The sequence below is a fragment of the Monodon monoceros genome, unplaced genomic scaffold (genome assembly GCF_005190385.1).
Source record: "Monodon monoceros isolate NGI ecotype Baffin Bay Population unplaced genomic scaffold, NGI_Narwhal_1 Super_Scaffold_18, whole genome shotgun sequence".
Lineage (NCBI taxonomy): Eukaryota > Metazoa > Chordata > Mammalia > Artiodactyla > Monodontidae > Monodon > Monodon monoceros.
The window spans coordinates 128,459,161-128,480,891 of NW_021703774.1; the positions used below are offsets into that span (position 1 = coordinate 128,459,161).

A 21,731-nucleotide genomic window follows, 5' to 3' on the forward strand; every position below is an offset into this window, starting at 1 on the left:
TTTTTTATGTATTATTTGTGTGAAAAGTATTATAAACCTATTACAGTACGGTACTATATAAGCTGATTGTGTTAGTTGGGTACCTAGGCTAACTTTGCTGGACTTAACGAACAAATTGGACTTAACAAATGTGCTCTGAGAATGGAACTCATTTGTATGTAGGGGACTTACTGTATCAGCTTTCAGTGTAAATCAATGCCCTTCCTGAACCCCTCTAACGCTGTGAATGTGTGCTGTGAACACACATGTACACATGGTCTTGGAACTCTGGGGAACTGCTCTGCTTATCTAATGGTATCAAAGTGATATTCACTAGATAACCCCAAGTCACTTTGTTCCTATTTCTGGAATAGTAATGTTTTAAGTAATGGGAAGAGTAGACGACAGACAGTACCAACTCTGGAGTCAGAGTGCCTGGATTTAAACTCCATGTCCACTATTTATTAGCTGTGTAATTTTTGACATATTCCTTAATTTCTCTGAGCCTGTTTCTTTATTTGTACATTTAGAGACCTCACAAAGTTATTATGTTGATAGAGTTATTAACACATGTGAAGACCTGGCACATGGTAAACCAGAGTGTTTACTAGGTATCACAATCCTTATACTAAGTTCTTTAAATGCTTTTTCCTCTAATGCTCATAGCGGTCCTGTGAGGCAGATTATTATAAGACATCCCCTCTCTTCCATATTGATAGGAAAGTGTGAGCCATGAAGAGGTTAAGAAACTTGTCCATGTATTCACAACTAAGTGGTAGAGCTAGGATTAGAATGTAATCTTAGTCACATGCTTAAACCAGGTTTCCTAACAACCATGCAAATATAGGCATTCTAGTATCCCAGAAATTATGATTAATCAACAAGCTATCTCCACTCTGCTGCAGCTGCCCTAATAACTATATCAAAACAAGGGATTACATTACACAAATGCACACATATATCAATCGTATCCATCACGTGTTGCTCTTCCAAAGAGGTTGAGAACAAAGGCACTGCAGTACCTTTATGAAATTTTGTTTCCATGCCTTTGTATCCTCCCTTCCAGGCTGGTGACCCCACAGAGAAAACAAGGAGCTATGTTTCATTTATCTCACAGAAGACTCACTTAGCACTGTTAGTGAAAAGCAGTTGGTTTTCAACAGAGATTGTTGAACAAATGAAAATGCATGAGAAAGCATTCTGTAAAATCACAAAGTACAAACCAAGTTTTTATAAAGTCAACTTGTTATATAGTTATATTTATTTTTATATTTCATTTATATATTATATTTAGAAAAATATAAAGTTATAGTCAACTTTATAATACTTGTTGAAGATTCACAATACGCCAGGCTAAAGTCCTTATCGCCTTATTTTAATCTTCATCACAACCCCTTTGAAGTAGGTACCATTATTTTCATAGAAGAGGGCATGCTTAAAGTCACACACTAGGAAGTACTGGAGCCAGAATTTTAACTCTTTCAATTTCTGTATCAGACTCCTTTTCTATATTATAGAAGGAAAAATATTATTTTAAAATATGTAAATTTCAAAAACCATGAAATTCACCCATTCAAATGTATAATCCTGTACGTTTCAGTATAGTCACAAATTGTGCAACCATCATCACAATCTAATTTTAGAACATTTTCATCACCCCCAAAATAAATTCCATACACAACAGCAATCAGATCTAAACTACATATAATTTACATACATATAAGATATATAAATTCTTTTAAATAAAGCCTTCATTAAATATATGTGTGAGTGTATATTTGATACAACTAATGCAAAAGGACGTCATGAAATGACGTCTAAAGGAAAAATTGTGACTTCGTTGGCCCTCTGTAATTTTGCATTGACAATATCACCATCCACTTGAGTAGGGCACGTAATCAAGGCCTAAAATCTACATTCAACTCTTATTATTATGGGTCAAACTCCAATTTCAAGGACTTCTTAGCTTTTGTGTAATCATAACCAAATAGTAAGACTAGGAGGGAATGTAGGTAAAAGTTTACCACCCAGCTGCCTTTGATACTCACTCTGTTATATTAGTGTCAAAGACAAAAACTTAGGAAAATAAAGTCACAGAAGTTTTGGAGATGTAAACTTTCTTTTTCAGCAAGATATGTTAATGCACATTTTCTAAGAAGCTATACCACTGTATTTGACAATTTACAACAATCATTAAAGCATAATATAATAAATTCTGCATCCACCCCAAATAATGAAAAGGAACTCACTGTTGGTAAGTGCATATTCTTCTTCAGTTTCATCGCTGTCATCAGATGGAGCTTTATAAGGAGGCGGCAGTTTCATTGGAGGTGGAGCAGTTCCTCGCCTCTGAAGATGCAAAATTTGAGAGAAGCGTTAATTGTCTTTGTATAACCTCTTCCTCAATGACAAACAGGATAAAAAAGATAATCTGTAAATATTTTGACTCTATCCAACTTCCATCACATCACCAGGATTGTAAAATAAATACAATTCATTCTCTTATGTTTATGTTATTATGTAAAAGTGACTCTGTGATGTAATACAGAAAACAAGAATTCAAAGGCACAGCTTTTAAGACTGTTAACCTACCCAGAAGAATGAATTCCTTTCTCCAGTGAGAAAGTCAATTATATGTACTTTCTTTACACTGTTGAGGCTTAGTTTTCTTTATTTCTGACTAAATAACTCAAATGAAAAACATTTCAAAATTAAGTCTAAATGTAAAAACTACCCAATGTGTTAATCCTACAATTATTTAAACTTTTTATTCAATTGTAGAAGGTAAAGATTTCATTCTTTAAAAACTACTTGAAATACCAAGATTTTCTAACCAAAGAGGTATTCATCTACAATTTATAAAGAGTCAACACACATTTTAATGTTTTAAAAAAGAAAGAGAAAGCTTTATGATGAATATTTTTTGTATTTCTGTATAAGTATTCTTTAAATTTACACACCAAATGATACAGCACATCAATATTTGGTTCAAATAGGCTTAATTAAAGTAGACTTTATGATCAGATTACCTTCACAGAATGTTGACATTTTCTTGAACGCTGGGAAAAATAAAACATGCCCAACTACGGAGAGATCCAAGCTGCCGGAAAGAATGGGAGCCGATACACACAAGCACTCCACAAAAGCCAAAATAACCAGATTAAGATTTGTTTTGCTACAGGATTTCAATAAAGTACAATCAATTATGCTTTATAGGACAAAGCCACTAATGGCAGGATACACGTCAGTAAATGGACAATGACTGGTCCATTACAGAAAGCAGGCATGTAATAAATTCCTCCAAAATAGAAAACAATATTTGGGATCCATAAAGAAAAACACACACCCAAATTTATTTAAGATAATGTCTAACCAAAACAGTACTTTGTACATTTATAGAAAATCCAAAAATCAATAAAATGCAAGAGTGATGAAGGAAGAGAAGATGCCAAATACAAAGTACTTGTTAAGCAACAAAAGAATTCAAAAATGTGATCATGGTGTCTCTTTAATTCTTGTTTGAAAAAACTTAAAAGTGAGTTAAATGAAGAATAATAAAGGCAAATGAATTTTCAGCAAACCTTTTCCTCAGACCAGATCATTCTAAGTGAAAGACAATGCTCAGAACAAGGACAGCCAGCTTTTAAAATAGTATTAAGGGGGCTTCCCTGGTGGTGCAGTGGTTGAGAGTCCGCCTGCCGATGCAGGGGACACGGGTTCGTGCCCCGGTCCGGGAAGATCCCACATGCCGCGGAGCGGCTGGGCCCGTGAGCCATGGCCACTGAGCCTGTGCGTCCGGAGCCTGTGCTCCGCAGCGGGAGAGGTCACAGCAGTGAGAGGCCCGCGTATCACCAAAAAAAAAAAAAAAAGGACCTTAGAAGGAAATTTATGGTCTGAAATGACTATTTTAGAAAAAAAGAATGGTTAAAACTTAATAAATTCTACAACTATCTAAAGATTATTAGGTGGGGGGGAGGAAATAAACCCAAATAAGACAATATAAAAATGAGAACAAAATTAATTAAGCAGAATAAAGATATAACAGAGAAGACTAACAGCTCAAAACTTAATTCTTCAAAATGAGGAATTAAATGAAAAATTACTTTCAGGATTAATAAAAAAATAAATATATTCATAATGAAAAAGAACTACTTTGAAGAGAACACAGATAATACACGTTAAGAGAATAAACAACTTTATACCAACAAATGCAAAAATTAGGTGACATCAATATTCCTAGAAAAGAGTCAGTAATCAAAACTGACTCTAAAAGGAACAGAAAATCTGAATAGCTCAGTAACACAGGCCCTTGATGGCTTCATAAGCTAATCTGACCAAACATGTAAGGCATGGATAATTACTATTTTACACAAACTCTCAGAGAACTGAAAAGAAGAAGTACTCCTACTATTCATTTTAGTAGTCTTCTATAACCAAAACCAGACAGGATAGTATATAAACAGAAAATTCCAGGCCAAACTTGTTCAAAATCACAGATGTAAAAATTCTAAATGAAATAATACTAGCAAACAGGCAAAAAAGATCATGACCAAATTAATTTAAGATTGGTTTAACATTACAGAATCTATTAATATAATTCACCACATTAAGGAATTCAAGGAGAAAAAAAAATCACATACAAATTATTTCAGTGAATGTAGATAATACATTTGATAAAATTCAATGTCAATCCCATTCGTGATAAAAATTCTTAGCAAAATAAGAATGAAAGGGAATACTTCCATAACCAAAGGATAATCTATAAAAACTTACAGCACACATCATATTTAATGGTTAAATACTGAAAGCAATTTCCTAACTACCAGGAGGTAAAACAATAAGAATGTTAGCTCTTATTACCTCCATTAAACACCACAGAGGTCTTAGCAGATATAATAAAACAAGGGATAAAATACTGGAAAGGGAAGAAGAAAACTGCCTTTATCCAAAGTGGTTATTATTATCCATATAGAAAATTCAGAAATGAAAATCTACATAGTACTAGAATTTGGGATTCATATTCTTATTAAAAATTATATATATATATATGTATATGTGAAGTACATACACCAAGACACTAAAAGCATACATCAAGACACTAAAAGCTTCTACATAAAATATTTAATAAGTTTATCTTTAGGTGGTGGGTTTATGAGAGATTTTAACTTTTTTATTTTAGCATTTTGGTTTTCCCAGTGTCCTGAACCAGATTATTTTATAAAAGAATAAGAGAATAATGTTACAAGATGTCAAAAAATATATAAAATTCAATTTCATATCTACATACTAGCAACAGAAAATGCAATTTAAAAATATTTAAAAGCAACACAAAATATAAGGATTTCTAGGAATAAACCAAAGATTTACAATGCCTTTCTGAAGAAAATGATAACAATTAATTGTAAGAAATAAAAGAGGAATTTAATAAATAGAAAGACATACCAGGTTAATGGTTAAGAAGGCTCAATATCATAAAGATGTAAATTCTTTACAATTTATAGATCTGACACAACTCCAATCAAAATTGTCAAAGAGAGTTTTTGGTAGAATTTGACAAGCTAATTATAAAATTAAATGGAAAAGAAAAAGGACACAAATAGGTAATACACTTCTAAAGAAAAAGAAATACGTAAAGGAGATTGCTCTACTAGAAAACAAGATTTATTATTAGACTTTAATAATTTAGGCAGGGCAGCATTTGTGCTGGGATAAACAAATGGAACAAAGAGAACGCTCAGAAACAATCTTCCCCTGATAACCTGAGATATGACAGAGGTTGTGGTGCAAAGGAGGGCCTATTTAAAAGAGTGGGATAATTATTTACCTTTATGGGGAAAAATGAAAATCCATCCTACCTGACACCATACCCTAAGATAAACTTTATATCAACTAATTCTACTAGAATAGAGGTGGGGAAACAGGAGTGGAGGATTAACTCTGATTGACAGTAAGAAACGTTTTCTCAGGAGAGATGACCTTTGACCTGCTCCTTCAAGAATGAAAAGGAAAAGCAATGTGGAAAATGGACTTCCAGGCTGAGGGAGCAGCAAGATCAAAGTCTGAGAAACTTTCTGGGAACAGACAGACAACCAGCCCAGCTGAACAGGAAAGACAGAGAAAGATGATGATGGCTGATTGGTGCGTCATGACATTTTTACACCTATACTCCACTAGGCCTTCATCCAGGCCAGAATCAGTCATGTTCACAGAAGGGAAATATTATAACTACAGTACTTCTATCCTGATACTCATCAAAAAAACACTTATTAATTGCAGCTCAGATATGCAAAAAGAAACCAGAAACATTTTTTAAAAGCTTGCAAGGTTAGGTTACCTTTTCTTTTTTTTCTTGGGTGTCTTGGTCCTCGTTATTAGTGATTTTTTTGGCCTTGTTATGTGCACTAGGAATGACCTACCACCACAAAAACAAGGAAGGGGGAAAAGGAAAACATTTAAATGTCACAATCATTACGTGGCTTTAATTTTTTTAAAAAACAATTAAAATCCTACTTAACTCTCTAACTTCACCTAAAAGTAAAGACACGAGAAGTACAATTCAAGGCAAGCAATACTACTTGGGAAATCTAACAAGCTATAAAACCCAAAATGTGCGTGCGTGTGTGTGTGTGTGTGTGCGTGTGTGTGTGTGTGTGTAGCATCAAGGGGCAATAAATTCACAGGCTTGTGTAGATCCAGAAAGTGAAGATGAAGACTAAGAGGGTCACAATACTTACTGTCATCCAAACATCTCATTTTGCGAAATACACTTTTAAGGGTAAGCAAAGTTAATTCCTAGAACACTGAATGCAACATTTATTTCATAGATCTACCTTATTCATCACTGCACCCCAGTTCAAGTATGATATCTAGCACACTGTGCACATTCAATAAATATTTCACTATCACTGCTAGCATATAAATAAATTATAAAGCTATTTACACTCCTGGATAAGAGGTCAATGAGAGCTATAACCCTGTTGCTCAGAAAAAGCCTAATACGTAGTAGTGTTGAATAAATGTTTATAAATGAGTCAAACAGCTCAATTTCATAGAAATAATTTTAATTCTTAATGGTGCCAACATCATAGATTACTTTTTGACTCATTTCTTTTTGTAAAACTATCTATAAAACATCTTAGGAAAATACAAAACTGTTAGTGATTTTTTTAAAAGGATCCTTAAATAGCTAACACAAATAATGTTGGCATGAAATCTGATGACAGACATGCAAATTAAAAGGAAAAATAAATATCCTTTCTCAGAAAATTAAAGGAACTTCCTGCCTAGGGATAATTTAGAAAACAAAACCAAAAAAACACTTCTCTCTAAAGGCAATTTAAGGGACTTCCCTGGCAGTCCAGTGGTTAAGGCTTCACCTTCCAATGCAGGGGGTGCGGGTTCAATCCCTGGTCAGGGAGCTAAGATCCAACATGCTTCATGGCCAAAAAATCAAAACAAAAAACAGAAGCAATATTGTAACAAATTCAATAAAGACTTTAAATATGGTCCACATCAAAAAAAAATCTTTAAAAAGAATAAAAAATAAAGGCAATTTAAGATTAATTCTTCTTTACTTTTAACTTAGAGTCTAAGGAAATTAATTTTGGAATAAAGTCTCAGGAATGTTTCACTTAAGTAAAAAACAACAGTAGTGATAAAGCAACATGTTTTTGGTGCTTCCTATGTAAATAGACACTGTACTTAATATTTATTTCTCTCTTTATTTATTTTTAATATTTATTTGGCTGAGCCAGGTCTTAGTTGCGGCACACGGGATCTTCTATGCAGCATGCGGGATCAGTTGTGGCATGCGGACTCCTTTAGTTGCAGCAAGACGGATCTAGTTTCCCGACCAGGGATCGAACCTGGGCTCCCTGCACTGGGAGTGTGGAGTCTTAGCCACTGGACCATCAGGGAAGTTCTCTGCTTAATATATACAACAACCTAAGTCAGAGTTCAAAACTAGTGGGTCTACAGGTATATGTTTCTTGTCCTAAAGAATTTTAAAACAGGAGCTTCCCTTGTGGCACAGTGGTTAAGAATCCGCCTGCCAATGAAGGGTACACGGGTTCGAGCCCTGGTCCGGGAAGATCCCACATGCTGTGGAGCAACTAAGCCCGTGCACCACAACTACTGAGCCTGCGCTCTAGAGGCCACGAGCCACAACTACTGAGCCCGCGTGCCACAACTACTGAAGCCCACGTGCCTAGAGCCTGTGCTCTGCAACAAGAGAAGCCACTGCAATGAGAAGCCCACACACGGCAACAAAGAGTAGCCCCCGCTCACAGCAACTAGAGCAAGCCCACGAGCAGCAACGAAGGCCCAACGCAGCCATAGATAAATAAATAAATAAATAGAATTTTAAAACAAATACTTTGTCTCTCTAGAAAGTTATAATATCTGCCTACACTGGACCTACTTTCTCCTCTGAAAAAAACAGCTGAAACTGAATGGCAGAAGCTTCGTGATGTTAGCTGCCATTCACAAAGTTTGCAATGTTTACTTTTCAAAGAGCAGAGAAATATCTTTCTATATGCATACCATTAGCAAAATTTGGAAGACAAAAGGCCCACCAAAAAGACTATATCTTTAAGAAAAGTAGGACAGCACATGTTTCTTATGAAAGTAAAAAATATATTTCTATACGACTAATACACAAAATGTACACGTGTCCAAAAAATTTAGGTGCCATTATGAAACAATGACATTAGGGAAATACAAATGGAATACAGGAAAAAATAAAACAACACATGATAATAAATTTAATGAACTGAAGGCATGATGCCAATTTCAAAAGGGTTTGTTTTTTAATATATAAAAAAAAAACCCTAATGCTACTGTGAAATGTAATTTTAACTGGAAAATGTTACCTTCGCATAAAAACTTTCTATAGAGGTGTACAGTATAAATCATGAATTTTGCTCTCAAATAAGCATTTACCAAGTAAATCTAAGCAGATACACACATTTCTTTCTAGCAAGCTGAAAAAATAGTTGAGAAATTCAGGAGGAAAAGCTTAAAAAAGTAATGTGTTGTTGATCCCCCTAAACCACCTGCTAAAAGCACAAATATAAAAAAATAAAATACAACTCAAAAAAAGGTACAAATATAAACACCACTGCTCAATTCATGGTGTTGATGAGAATTTCCATGTAACCAAGGCATGTTTAAACACAGGACCTTGATGGAAATGACTTATTTGGGGGTTTTGAAGAAAGTCTCAAAGTTTAATGTAAGCTGATCAAAAATAATTAAGAATTTGGCTATATTTTCTATTCCTGTGATGACCAATATAACTTGCAAGAATAAGTAAGCCGAAGAGAGCACCGTTTGGCAAAGATTTGAAACTTGATTCCTTTCATTTCCTTATTCAACTGGAATCACTTTGTTCTTAAAAAAAAAAAAGGAACAAATCATGGACATTAATATCATCGCCATCCCTTGGCTAGAATCACAGATAGTTCAATGCTTGATGAACCCAATGCACAATGTAACAGTCTGTGATGCTGCCTGAGGGTTAAGTAACTTGAACATCGGGCGATGCTGAAGACATTTTCCCTTGTTTTGAACAGTTGAAAGAAATTGTACTGTTTATGTCCTCCAAATGAAAATTTCGACCTCAGCTCACCAACGAAGGCTGGATTAAAATCTTGGCCGTTTTGGCTGACTTTATAACCTATTAAAATGCTTTAAATATTTTTTCAGAGGGGCATTTGCAAGTGGCCACATAAATGTATAATCTGATTGGTTCATTCTCGCTCAAAACTATTTCTTTGGAAGTGTCATTTGGCAGGGAATAATCTGGCCAATTTTCCTACAGAATTCAGTTTCCAGAAATAAAAGTGATGGCCTCAATGACTTTCTCAATATTATAAGAGTTAAAAGGTGGATTCCAATAAATCTAGAATTTCAAGTTTTATAAAAATGTGAAGACCTTATTCAGTTTACTTCTCTCAATTAGCCTTGATGGGATAAACGGAGCACTAAGACTAGAAGGGACTGTGCTGCAGTGCAGTGCACCACAGCAGAGCTGCCCAGGTGGGGTGAGGCTGCAACCCACTGAGTGCAGGCAGGCTACAAGCGTGCTGAAATAGCATGTTGATGCCTTCGCCCTTGGGACAGCCAGACATCTGTTTACACAGTTTGCCATACAAATATTATTTTCTGTATTCCCTGACATAAAAAAAGGTTGAAAGGCACTGCATTAGCGAATTGAAAAGCAAATTTTTAAAAAATATGCAGAGTTTTTCTACTGTTCATAAGTGTCTATGTTTTGAACAGCTGTCTTCCATTATAAAATAAAGAAAAATAAACATTACTTCCAGGTACAGGGCTTACGGGGCTGCATATTGCAATATAAAATACACATCCTGCCACTAACATCTGTGTATCAGAGTTCTAATTCCATTCCAAATAAGTAATTTATTATAGAAAAAATTTTCTATGATTAAATACTGCTCTTTGCGAATTCAGAATCTTTAACAGAACATACAACAATGCAACACGTCTGAATTTTTACATGTCTGTAAAAATACCATTTGGTGGTCCCTCTAGAATGTTTTTAACCCTGACCTACTCTGTATTCAAAGTATTTTATAAACAAAGTAACTGGTTCAGAAAGGTTAGGTAACTTGCCTCCAAATTAGCAAAAATGGTAAACAGGCAATCAAGGAATCAAAAATGGGTCTGTTAGACTCCACTGGACACTGGAATAACTCAAATTTGACCAGGAAATCAAAATCAGAGGAAAAAAGGGAAAATTGAGGTTAATAACTAAATTTTAATGAAGTTAATGCTTCCTTTACGTAATAGTAGAATAACAGTAAAAATATATTGAAAAATACTTGGAGGCAAAAGCTTGGTCCACAGATATAGAGAATATTTTTTAAGTAGCTTACTCTTGGAGTGGATGACAAGCTCTGAACAACAAACACCACAGGGTTCCCTGCATTCTTAATGGCCTCAACCGCTTCTCTGTGAGAGGCATTCTGCAAATCTACTCCAGACACCTAAAAACACAGAAGCAATTTATTTCAATTAGAAGGGCAGCAGATCTTGTGGATAGGTTAATTCAAAGTTCATGCGTATTATCTAGTTACAAGAAGAGCCAGAATTGAATGAATTATACCAAAGCCAGAAAAAAATAAGATTGACCCAAACAAGCTTTGCTGTTTTAGGAGATCATGTTTAAGGATATTAATGTTTCACCTTCAAGAAAAGTAAATAAGGTAAATATCTTAATAACAATGGCCCTGATTAAATATAATTATCCAAAATAGGTAGCTCAGTCAGTAACAGAACCTTAAAAAGCTTCTGAACTTGTAATGTCACCTCTGCCACTATCACAGTACACAATTCTGAGTGAAGGCAGGGGGTGGGGATCTCTCTGGTCTCACCTTCTCTCAAGTAAACTGAGAAGAATGACATTTTAAGCAAATTGCCCATTATCACAGTTGAGAAGCTGAACATTTCTCAAATTATATCAAAAAAGAAGTATGAAAACACCCATAGGTTCTTTCTAAAAGAGTTCTGTGTTCAACAAATTTGAGTATGTGGAATCTAGAAAAATGGTAGAGATGAACTTATTTGCAAAGCAGAAATCGAGTCACAGATGTAGAGAACAAATTTACAGTTACCAAGGGGGGAAGGGAGGGGGGTTGGATGAATTGGGATATTGGGACTGACATATATACACTACTATGTATAAAATAGGTAACTAATGAGAACCTACTGTATAGCACAGGGAACTCTACTCAGTGCTCTGTGGTGATCTAAATGGGAAGGAAATCTAAAAAAGAGGGGATATATGTATACATATAACTGATTCACTTTGCTATACAGCAAGAAACTAACCAACATTGTAAAGCAACTATACTCCAATAAAAATTAATTTAAAAAACTGGGGCAAGTGTAAACATCTCCTTATTATATAAGTCTGGGAGAACATAACTTGTGAACATGCCCATAATCTCAAAGAGCATTCTGTATTTATCAAACATATTTACAAGAACCAATTTTTGAAACTGATAATGTAAGGAAGCCTTGGTAAAAGTTGAGGTGGTTTACAGTCAGTTGACAGCGACAATTTGTGAATATTGTTTTGCCGTAAGGGGATCAAAGAAATAGGAATGTAAGTGAAGAGGGATGTGGGATCAAGTTTGGTTTTTGTTTTTAAGATGGGATAGATTACAGTAATAATGATGCAGTGGAGAGGAAAAATGAAGGGTAGAGAGGAGTGATGACCGTGGAAGCAAATCCTTGGACAGTGAAGAGGGAATGACTTCCACTGTACAAGTTAGACTGGCTCTGGATAGAAGAAACATAAATAGTTCATTTGCTGTGCCAAATACAGTCAGAAAAAAGCTTTGGTATGCAGTGGGAGCAAGGGGAAACTCTCTTTTGACTGCTTCTATTTTCTCAATGAAATAAGAAACAAGGACCTTAAACAGAGATTAAGACTGCAGCATGAGGTATAGGAGGTTTGAAGTAGTTACCTCTGAAAGTAGAAGAATGGAACAACTTGGGAAATATTACAGGGCTACAGGGCAGAATTAAAGACCCACTTGAGGGGGTGGTCATGAATTTAAAATGAGACCAGACAGCGTGGGTGGTTATTTTCTCCAGCCGTGCTAGAGATCTGAAATAAGCAAAAAGTTGCACTTAAGTAGGATGTGATTGGTTCTCCCAGGCAAGTTCAGTGAAAGGAAAGAGGATCAAAGGAGTTGGAAGTATATGCAAGGGAGTGATAGGATGATAAGTCACTGAATCTGAGCAGAGTGAGGAAGAAAGTGAGCATGCCAGAAGCCGAGAGACAGAAGCGAGGGTTCTAAGGTAGGAGATACGAGCCCAGTGTGTTAGAGGGGTTTAAAGCCAGGTTGAGTCTACAGTACAGAGAAAGAGGAGAGAGCGGAAAGAGGTGAGGCCAGGGAGGCAGCCGAAGCCACCTGCAAAATCCAAAAGGCCATGGCAAGAACTTTGGCTTTTTATTCTAATAGGTATCAATGAAGATTTTAATGCTCTGTGAAAGCTCTTTTCCCATATGAGTTGAGGAAGGATACAAATAATAGTAAATGAAAAAAATACAGACAAAAATTAAAGCGACACATAAAAGCTGTCACAACAGTTTAATGAAGCTTCTTTCAAATAACCTGATCCCCAAAATATTCAACAGTAAGAGAAGTAGAGGCTATATGAGAACTACTTCCTCCTCTAGTAATAATCAGTTTTTGTTTCCCTAACAGAGATTTCCACATTGCTAAATGCGAAGCACCGAAGTCGGGAAGGTAGGAAAAAAACAGTATTCTGTCATATTACAACACAAAAATAATCTTAGTTTTTCTCAGCTTTAAAATTATAAGAGTATGTTCATTCACACAGATGAAGACCCATTTCTAAAAATTACATTAAATTCTAACTTCCTAGTTTAAAAAACTCTTCTTTATACGGACCTAAACCTTTCATGCAATTGTTTCAAGACAAAGAGAAATGATTATTAAACTTCACTAACAAAACAAACAAGTAATGCTTTTCATAGAAAAAAGTAAACAAATGACTCATTATGCTTCACAAAATATATATTAGAGTGTAACATTTCAGGGCTGTTGTGAATTTGAAGAAATATAAATTATTAAATATGAGATAAAACAGTGGACTCTTAGTATGTGTATGAGTGATGATGATTAAATGAGAGAATACTTTATATTCAACTGAGCACAGAGAAAGATGAGAAAAAGAAACAAAATTCAAAAAGATTTAAAAAGTAAACAATCCAATTAGAAAACAGGCAAAAACACAAACAAACATTTCACCAAAGAGGGTATTGGATGGTAATCAAGTACATGAAAAGTTCTTTCTCATTAGCCATTAGGGAACCGCAAATTAAAACAACAATGATATCACTATATACCTATCAAGAATGGCTAAAATGAAAAACAGTGACAACACCAAATGTTGATGAGGATGCAGAGAAACTGAATCACTCATACATTGCTGGTGGAAATACAAAATAGTACAGCCATTCTGGAAAATAGTTTGACAGTTTCTTAAAACTAAAAAGGAACTTAACATACAACCCAGCAGTTACACTCTTGGGCATCTATCCCAGAGACACAAAGACTTATTTTCACTCAGGAACTTGTATACAAATGTTTATAGGAGCTTTATTCATAACAGCCAAGAACTGGAAACTACCAAAGTGTCTTTCAATGGGTGAATTGGTTAAACGGTGGTACCTCCATACCATGGAATACTACTCATCCATAAAAAGGGATGAACGAGGAGGCGCCTTCAAGTTGGCAGAGGAGTAAGACGTGGAGATCACCTTCCTCCCCACAAATACATCAAAACTACATCTACATGTGAAACAACCCTTACAGAACACCTACTGAACACTGGCAGAAAACCTCAGACTTCCCTCAGTTTCCCAAAAAGAAACTCCCCATGTACCTGGGTAGGGCAAAAGAAAAAAGAATAAACAGAAACAAAAGAATAGGGACGGGACCTGCACCAGTGGGAGGGAGCTGTGAAGGAGGAAAACTTTCCACACACTGGGAAGCTCCTTCACTGGTGGAGATGGGGGCTGGGCAGAGCGGAAGCTTCAGAGCCAAGGAGGAGAGCGCAGGAACAGGGGTGCAGAGGGCAAAGCGGAGAGATTCCCGCACAGAGGATCGGTGCTGACCGGCACTCACCAGCCCGAGAGGCTTGTCTGCTCAGCCGCCGGGGCGGGCAGGGGCTGGGAGCTGAGGCTCGGGCTTCGGAGGTCGGATCCCAGGGAGAAGACTGGGGTTGGCTGAGTGAACATGTCCTGAAGGGGGCTAGTGCGCCACAGCTAGACGGGAGGGAGTCTGGGAAAAAGTCTGGAACTGCCTAAGAGGCAAGAGGCAATTTTTTTCGGGGTGCACAAGGAGACGGGATTCAGAGCACCGCCTAAATGAGCTCCAGAGACGGGCACGAGCTGTGGCTATCAGCGTGGACCCCAGAGATGGGCATGAGACGCTAAGGCTGCTGCTGCAGCCAGCAAGAATCCTGTGTGCAAGCACAGATCACTATCCACACCTCCCCTCCTGGGAGCCTGTGCCGCCCACCACTGCCAGGGTCCTGAGATCCAGGGACAACTTCCACGGGAGAACATACGGAGCACCGCAGGCTGTTGCAACATCACATCGGCCTCTGCCACGGCAGGCTCGCCCCGCATTCTGTACCCCTCCGTCCCCCCGACTGAGTGAGCCAGAGTCCTCCAATCAACTGCTACTTTAACCCCATCCTGTCTGGGCGGGGAACAGATGCCCTCAGGCGACCTACATACAGAGGCGGGGTCAAATCCAAAGCTGAACCCCAGGAGCTATGCAAACAAAGAAGGGTAAGGGAAATCTCTCCCAGCAGCCTCAGGAGCAGCAGATTAAATCTCCACAATAAACGTGATGTACCCTTCATCTCTGGAATACCTGAATAGACAACGAATCATCCCAAAATTTAGGCAGTGGACCTTAGGAGCAACTGTAGCCTTAGGGTTTGCTTCCTGCGTCTAATTTGTTTCTGGTTTTACGTTTACCTTGGTTTAGTATTTACAGTTAATTACCAATAGTAGATTTCTTTTATTGATTGAGCTGCTCTCTTCCTTTATATATATATATATTTTTTTTCTTTTTCCTTTTTCTCTTTTTGTGAGTGTGTATGTGTATACTTCTTTGTGTGATTTAGTCTGTATAGCTTTGCTTTTCCCATTTGCCTAGGGTTCTGTCTGTACGTGTTTTTGGTTTTTTGTTTTTTTTGTTAGTATAGTGTTTAGCACTTGTTATCATTGGTGGATTTGTTTCTTGGTTTGGTTGCTCTCTCTCTTTCTTAATTACTTTTAATTTTTTTAATTGTTAATTTTTATTTTAGTAACTATATTTTCTTTTCTTTCTTTCTTTTTTTTCTCCCTTTTCTTCTGAACCATGTGGCTGACAGGGTCTTGGTGCTCTGGCCAGGTGTCAAGCCTGAGCCTCTGAGGTGGGAGAGCCAAGTTGAGGACACTGGTCCACCACAGACCTCCCGGCCCCACATAATATCAAATGGCAAACACGCTCCCAGAGATCTCCATCTCAATGCTAAGACCCAGCTCCACTCAACGACCAGCAAGCTACAGTGCTGGACATCCTATGTCAAACAACTAGCAAGACAGGAACACAACCCCACCCATTAGCAGAGAGGCAGCTAAAATCATACTAAGGTCACAGACACCCCAAAACACACCACCAGACGTGGTCCTGCCCACCAGAAAGACAAGATCCAACCTTATCCACCAGAACACAGGCACAAGTACCCTCCACCAGGAAACCTACACAACCCACTGAACAAACCTTACCCACTGTGAGAACACCAAAAACAACGGGAACTACAAACCTGCAGCCTGTGAAAAGGAGACCCCAAACACAGTAAGTTAAGAAAAATGAGAAGACAGAGAAATACACAGCAGATGAAGGAGCAAGGGGAAAACCCACTGGACCAAACAAATGAAGAGGAAAGAGGCAGTCGACCTGAAAAAGCATTCAAAGTAATCATAGTAAAGATGATCAAAAACCTTGGAAACATAATGGAGAAAATACAAGAAACGTTTACAAAGACCTCGAAGAACTAAAGAGCAAACGAACAATGATGAACAACACAAAAAATGAAATTAAAAATTCTCTGGAAGGAATCAATAGCAGAATAACTGAGGCATAAGAATGGATAAGTGACCTGGAAGATAAAATAGTGAAAATAAATACTGCAGAGCAGAATAAAGAAAAAGAATGAAAAGAATTGAGGACAGTCTCGGAGACGGCTGGGACAACATTAAACTCACCAACATTCGAATTACAGGGCTCCCAGAAGAAGAGAAAAAAAAGGGACTGAGAAAATATATGAAGAGATTATAGTTGAAAATTACTCTAATATGGGAAAGGAAATACTCAAGTCCAGGAAGCACAGAAGTCCCATACATAATAAATCCAAGGAGAAACATGCCAAGACACATATTAATCAAACTATCAAAAATTAAATACCAAGAAAAAATATTAAAAGCAGCAAGAGAAAAGCAACAAATAACACACAAGGGAATCCCCATAATGTTAACAGCTGATCTTTCAGCAGAAACTCTCCAAGCCAGAAGGGAGTGGCAGGACATATTTAAAGTCATAAAAGGGAAAAACCTATAACCAAGATCACTTGACCCAGCAAGGATCTCATTCAGACTTGCCAGAGAAATTAAAACATTTACAGAGAAGCAAAAACTACGAGAATCCAGCACCACCAAATGAGCTTTGCAACAAATGCTAAAGGAACTTCTCTAGGCAGGAAACACAAAAGAAGGAAAAGATCTACAATAACAAACCCAAAACAATTAAGAAAATGGTAAAAGGAACATACATATTGATAACTGCCTTAAATGTAAATGGATTAAATACTCCAACCAAAAGACACAGAATGGCTGAATGGATACTAAAAAAGGCCCATATATATGCTGTCTACAAGAGACCCACTTCAGACCTAGGGACACATACAGACTGAAAGTGAGGGGATGGAAAAAGATATTCCATGCAAATGAAAATCAAAAGAAAGCTGGAGCAGCAATTCAAATATCAGACAAAATAGACTTTAAAATAAAGACTATTACAACAGACAAAGAAGGACACTACATAATGATCAAGGGATCAATCCAAGAAGAAGGTATAACAATTGTAAATATTTATGCACCCAACATAGGAGCACCTCAATACATAAGGCAAATGCTAACAGCCATAAAAGGGGAAATCAACAGTAACACAGTCATAGTAGGGGACTTTAACACCCCACTTTCACCAATAGACAGATCAACCAAAATGAAAATAAATAAGGAAACACAAGATTTAAATGATACATTAAACAAGATGGACTTAATTAATATTTACAGGACATTCCATCCAAAAACAACAGAATACACTTTCTTCTCAAGTGCTCATGGAACATTCTTCAGGACAGATCATATCTTGGGTCAAAAATCAAGCCTTGGTAAATTTAAGGAAATTGAAATCGTATCAAGTATCTTTACGGACCACAACGCTATGAGAGTAGATATAATTACAGGAAAAAATCTGTATAAAATACAAACACATAGAGGCTAAACAATACACTACAAAATAACCAAGGGATCATTGAAGAAATCAGAGGAAATCAAAAAATACCTAGAAACAAATGAAAATGAAAACAAAAAGACCCAAAACTTACGGGAAGCAGCAAAAGCAGTTCTAACAGGGAAGTTTACAGCAATACAATCCTACCTCAAGAAACAAGAAACATCTCAAATAAACAACCTAACCTTACACCTAAAGCAATTTGAGAAAGAAGAACAAAAAACCCATAGTTAGCAGAAGGAAAGAAATCATAAAAATCAGATCAGAAATAAATGAAAAAGAAATGAAGGAAACGATAGCAAAGATCAATAAAAGTAAAAGCTGGTTCTTTGAGAAGATAAACAAAATTGAAATACCATTAGCCAGACTCATCAAGAAAAAAAGGGAGAAGACTCGCATCAATAGAATTAGAACTGAAAAAGAAGAAGTAACAACTGACTGCAGAAATACAAAGGATCATGAGCAATTACTACAAGCAACTATATGCTTATTGGACAACCAAGAAGAAATGCACAAATTCTTAGGAAAGCACAACCTTCTGAGACTGGAAGGAAGAAATAGAAAATATAAGCAGACCAATCACAAGCACTGAAATTGAAACTGTGATTAAAAATCTTCCAACAAACAAAAGCCCAGGACCAGATGGCTTCACAGGTGAATTCTATCAAACATTTAGAGAAGAACTAACACCTATCCTTCTGAAACTCTTCCAAAATATAACAGAGGAAGGAAAACTCCCAAACTCAACCTACGAGGCCACCATCACCCTGATACCAAAACCAGACAAAGACGTCACAAAACAAGAAAACTATAAGCCAGTATCACTGATGAACATAGATGCAAAAATCCTCAACAGAATACTGGCAAACGGAATCCAACAGCACATTAAAAGGATCATACACCATGATCAAGTGGGGTTTATCCCAGGAATGCAAGGATTCTTCAATATATGAAAATCAATCAATGTGATACACCATATTAACAAATTGAAGGATAAAAACCATATGATCATCTCAATAGATGCAGAAAAAGCTTTTGCCAAAATTCAACACCCATTTATGATAAAAACCCTCTAGAAAGTAGGCATAGAGGGAACTTACCTCAACATAATAAAGGCCATATATGTGAAACCTACAGCCAACATCATTCTCAATGGTGAAAAACTGAAACCATTTCCATTAAGATCACGAACAAGACAAGGTTGCCCACTCTCTCCACTGTTATGCAAAATAGATTTGGAAGTTTTAAGCACAGCAATCAGAGAAGAAAAGAAATAAAAGTAATCCAAATTGGAAAAGAAGTAAAACTGTCACTGTTTGCAGATGACATGATACTATACATAGAGAATCCTGAAGACTCTACCAGAAAACTACTAGAGCTAATCAATGAATTTGGTAAAGTAGCAGGATACAAAATTAATGCACAGAAATCTCTCGCATTCCTATACACTAATGATGAAAAATCTTAAAGAGAAACTAAGGAAACACTCCCATTAACTAGTGCAACAGAAAGAATAAAATACTTAGGAATAAATCTACCTAAGGAGACAAAAGACCTGTATGCAGAAAACTATAAGACACTGATGAAAGAAATTAAAGATGATACAGACAGATGGAGAGATATACCATGTTCTTGGATTGGAAACATTGGAAACATTGTGAAAATGCCTATACTACCCAAAGCAATTTACAGTTTCAATGCAATCCCTATCAAACTACCAATGTAATTTTCCCAAACTAGAACAAAAAATTTCACAATTTGTATCGAAACACAAAAGACCCCAAATAGCCAAAGCAATCCTGAGAAAGAAAAATGGAGCTGGAGGAATCAGGCTTCCTGACTTCAGACTACACTACAAAGCTACAGTAATCAAGACAGCATTGTACTGGCACAAAAACAGAAATATAGATCAATGGAACAGGATAGAGAGCCCAGAGAAAAACCCATGCACATATGGTCACTTTATCTTTGATAAAGGAGTCAAGAATATACAATGGAGAAAAGACAGCCTCTTCAATAAGTGGTGCTGGGAAAATTCGACAGTTACATGTAAAAGAATGAAATTAGAACACTCCTTAACACCATATACAAAAATAAACTCAAAATGGATTAAAGACCTAAATCTAAGGCCAGACACTATAAAACTCTTAGAGGAAAACATAGGCAGAACACTCTGACATAAATCACAGCAAGATCCTTTTTGACCCACCTCCTAGAGGAGTGGAAGTAAAAATAAAAGTAAACAAATAGGACCTAATGAAACTTAAAAGCTTTTGCACAGCAAAGGAAACCATAAACAAGACCAAAACACAACCCTCAGAATGAGAGAAAATATTTGCGAATGGAGCCACTGACAAAGGATTAGTCTCCAAAATATACAAGCCGCTCATGCAGCTCAATATCAAATAAACAAACAACCCAATCCAAAAATGGGCAGAAGACCTAAATAGACATTTCTCCAAAGAAGATATAGATTGCAAAGAAACACATGAAAGGATGCTCAACATTACTAATCATTAGAGAAATGCAATTCAAAACTACAATGAGGTGTCACCTCACACTGGTCAGAATGGCCATCATCAAAAAATCTACAAACAATAAATGCTGGAGAGTGTGTGGAGAAAACAGAAACCTCTTGCACTGTTGGTGGGAATGTAAATTGATATAGCCACTATGGAGAACAGTATGGAGGTTCTTTAAAAAACTAAAAATAGGGCTTCCCTGGTGGCGCAGTGGTTAAGAATCCACCTGCAATGCAGGAGACACGGGTTCGAGACCTGTTCTGGGAATATCCCACATGCCGCAGAGCAACTAAGCCCATGTGCCACAACTAATGAGCCTGCAATCTAGAGCCCGTACCCACAACTACTGAGCCCGTGTGCCACAACTACTGAAGCCTGTGTGCCACAGAGTCTGTGCTCTGCAACAAGAGAAGCCACTGCAATGAGACACCTGCGCACTGCAATGAAGAGTAGTCCCCTCTCACTGCAACTAGAGAAAGCCCACGTGCAGCAACAAAGAGCCAACCCAGCCAAAAATAAATAAAATTAATTAATTTAAAAATAAAAAGTATAGGGCTTCCCTGGTGGCGCACTGGTTGAGAGTCCACCTGCCAATGCAGGGGACACGGGTTCGTGCCCCGGTCTGGGAAGATCCCACATGCCGCAGAGCGGCTACGCCCGTGAGCCATGGTCACTGAGCCGGCGCGCCCGGAGCCTGTGCTCCGCAACGGGAGAGGCCACAACAGTGAGAGGCCCGCGTACCGCAAAAAAAAATTTTTTTTAAATAAATAAAAAATAAAAAGTATAACTACCATATGACCCAGCAATCCCACTACTGGGCATATACCCTGAGCAAACCATACGTCAAAAAGAGTCATGTACCACTATGTTCATTGCAGCACTATTTACAATAGCCAGGACATGGAAGCAACCTAAGTGTCCATCGAGAGATGAATGGATAAAGAAGATGTGGCATATATATACAATGGAATATTACTCAGCCATAAAAAGAATCAAAATTGAGTTATTTGTAGTGAGGTGGATGGACCTAGAGACTGTCATACAGAGTGAAGTAAGTCAGAAAGAGAAAAACAAATACTGTATGCTAACACATATATAT

The 21,731-nt window shown here is 37.0% G+C and overlaps 1 protein-coding gene across 5 annotated transcripts in view; it reads right to left on the reverse strand.

Moving 5' to 3' along the window:
- The window catches only part of PATJ (PATJ crumbs cell polarity complex component), a 353,415-nt gene that overhangs the window by 191,364 nt on the left and 140,320 nt on the right, over positions 1–21,731 (reverse strand). For 4 of the 5 annotated variants that reach the window (XM_029230612.1, XM_029230614.1, XM_029230616.1 and 1 more), the window contains exons 25-27: positions 10,878–10,988; positions 6,314–6,391; positions 2,229–2,328 (exon numbers count right to left, since the gene is read on the reverse strand). In XM_029230612.1, the coding sequence (XP_029086445.1) occupies positions 2,229–2,328; positions 6,314–6,391; positions 10,878–10,988 (289 nt within the window). The remainder of the gene's footprint in view (positions 1–2,228; positions 2,329–6,313; positions 6,392–10,877; positions 10,989–21,731) is intronic. The other variant, XM_029230615.1, reaches the window with a different exon arrangement.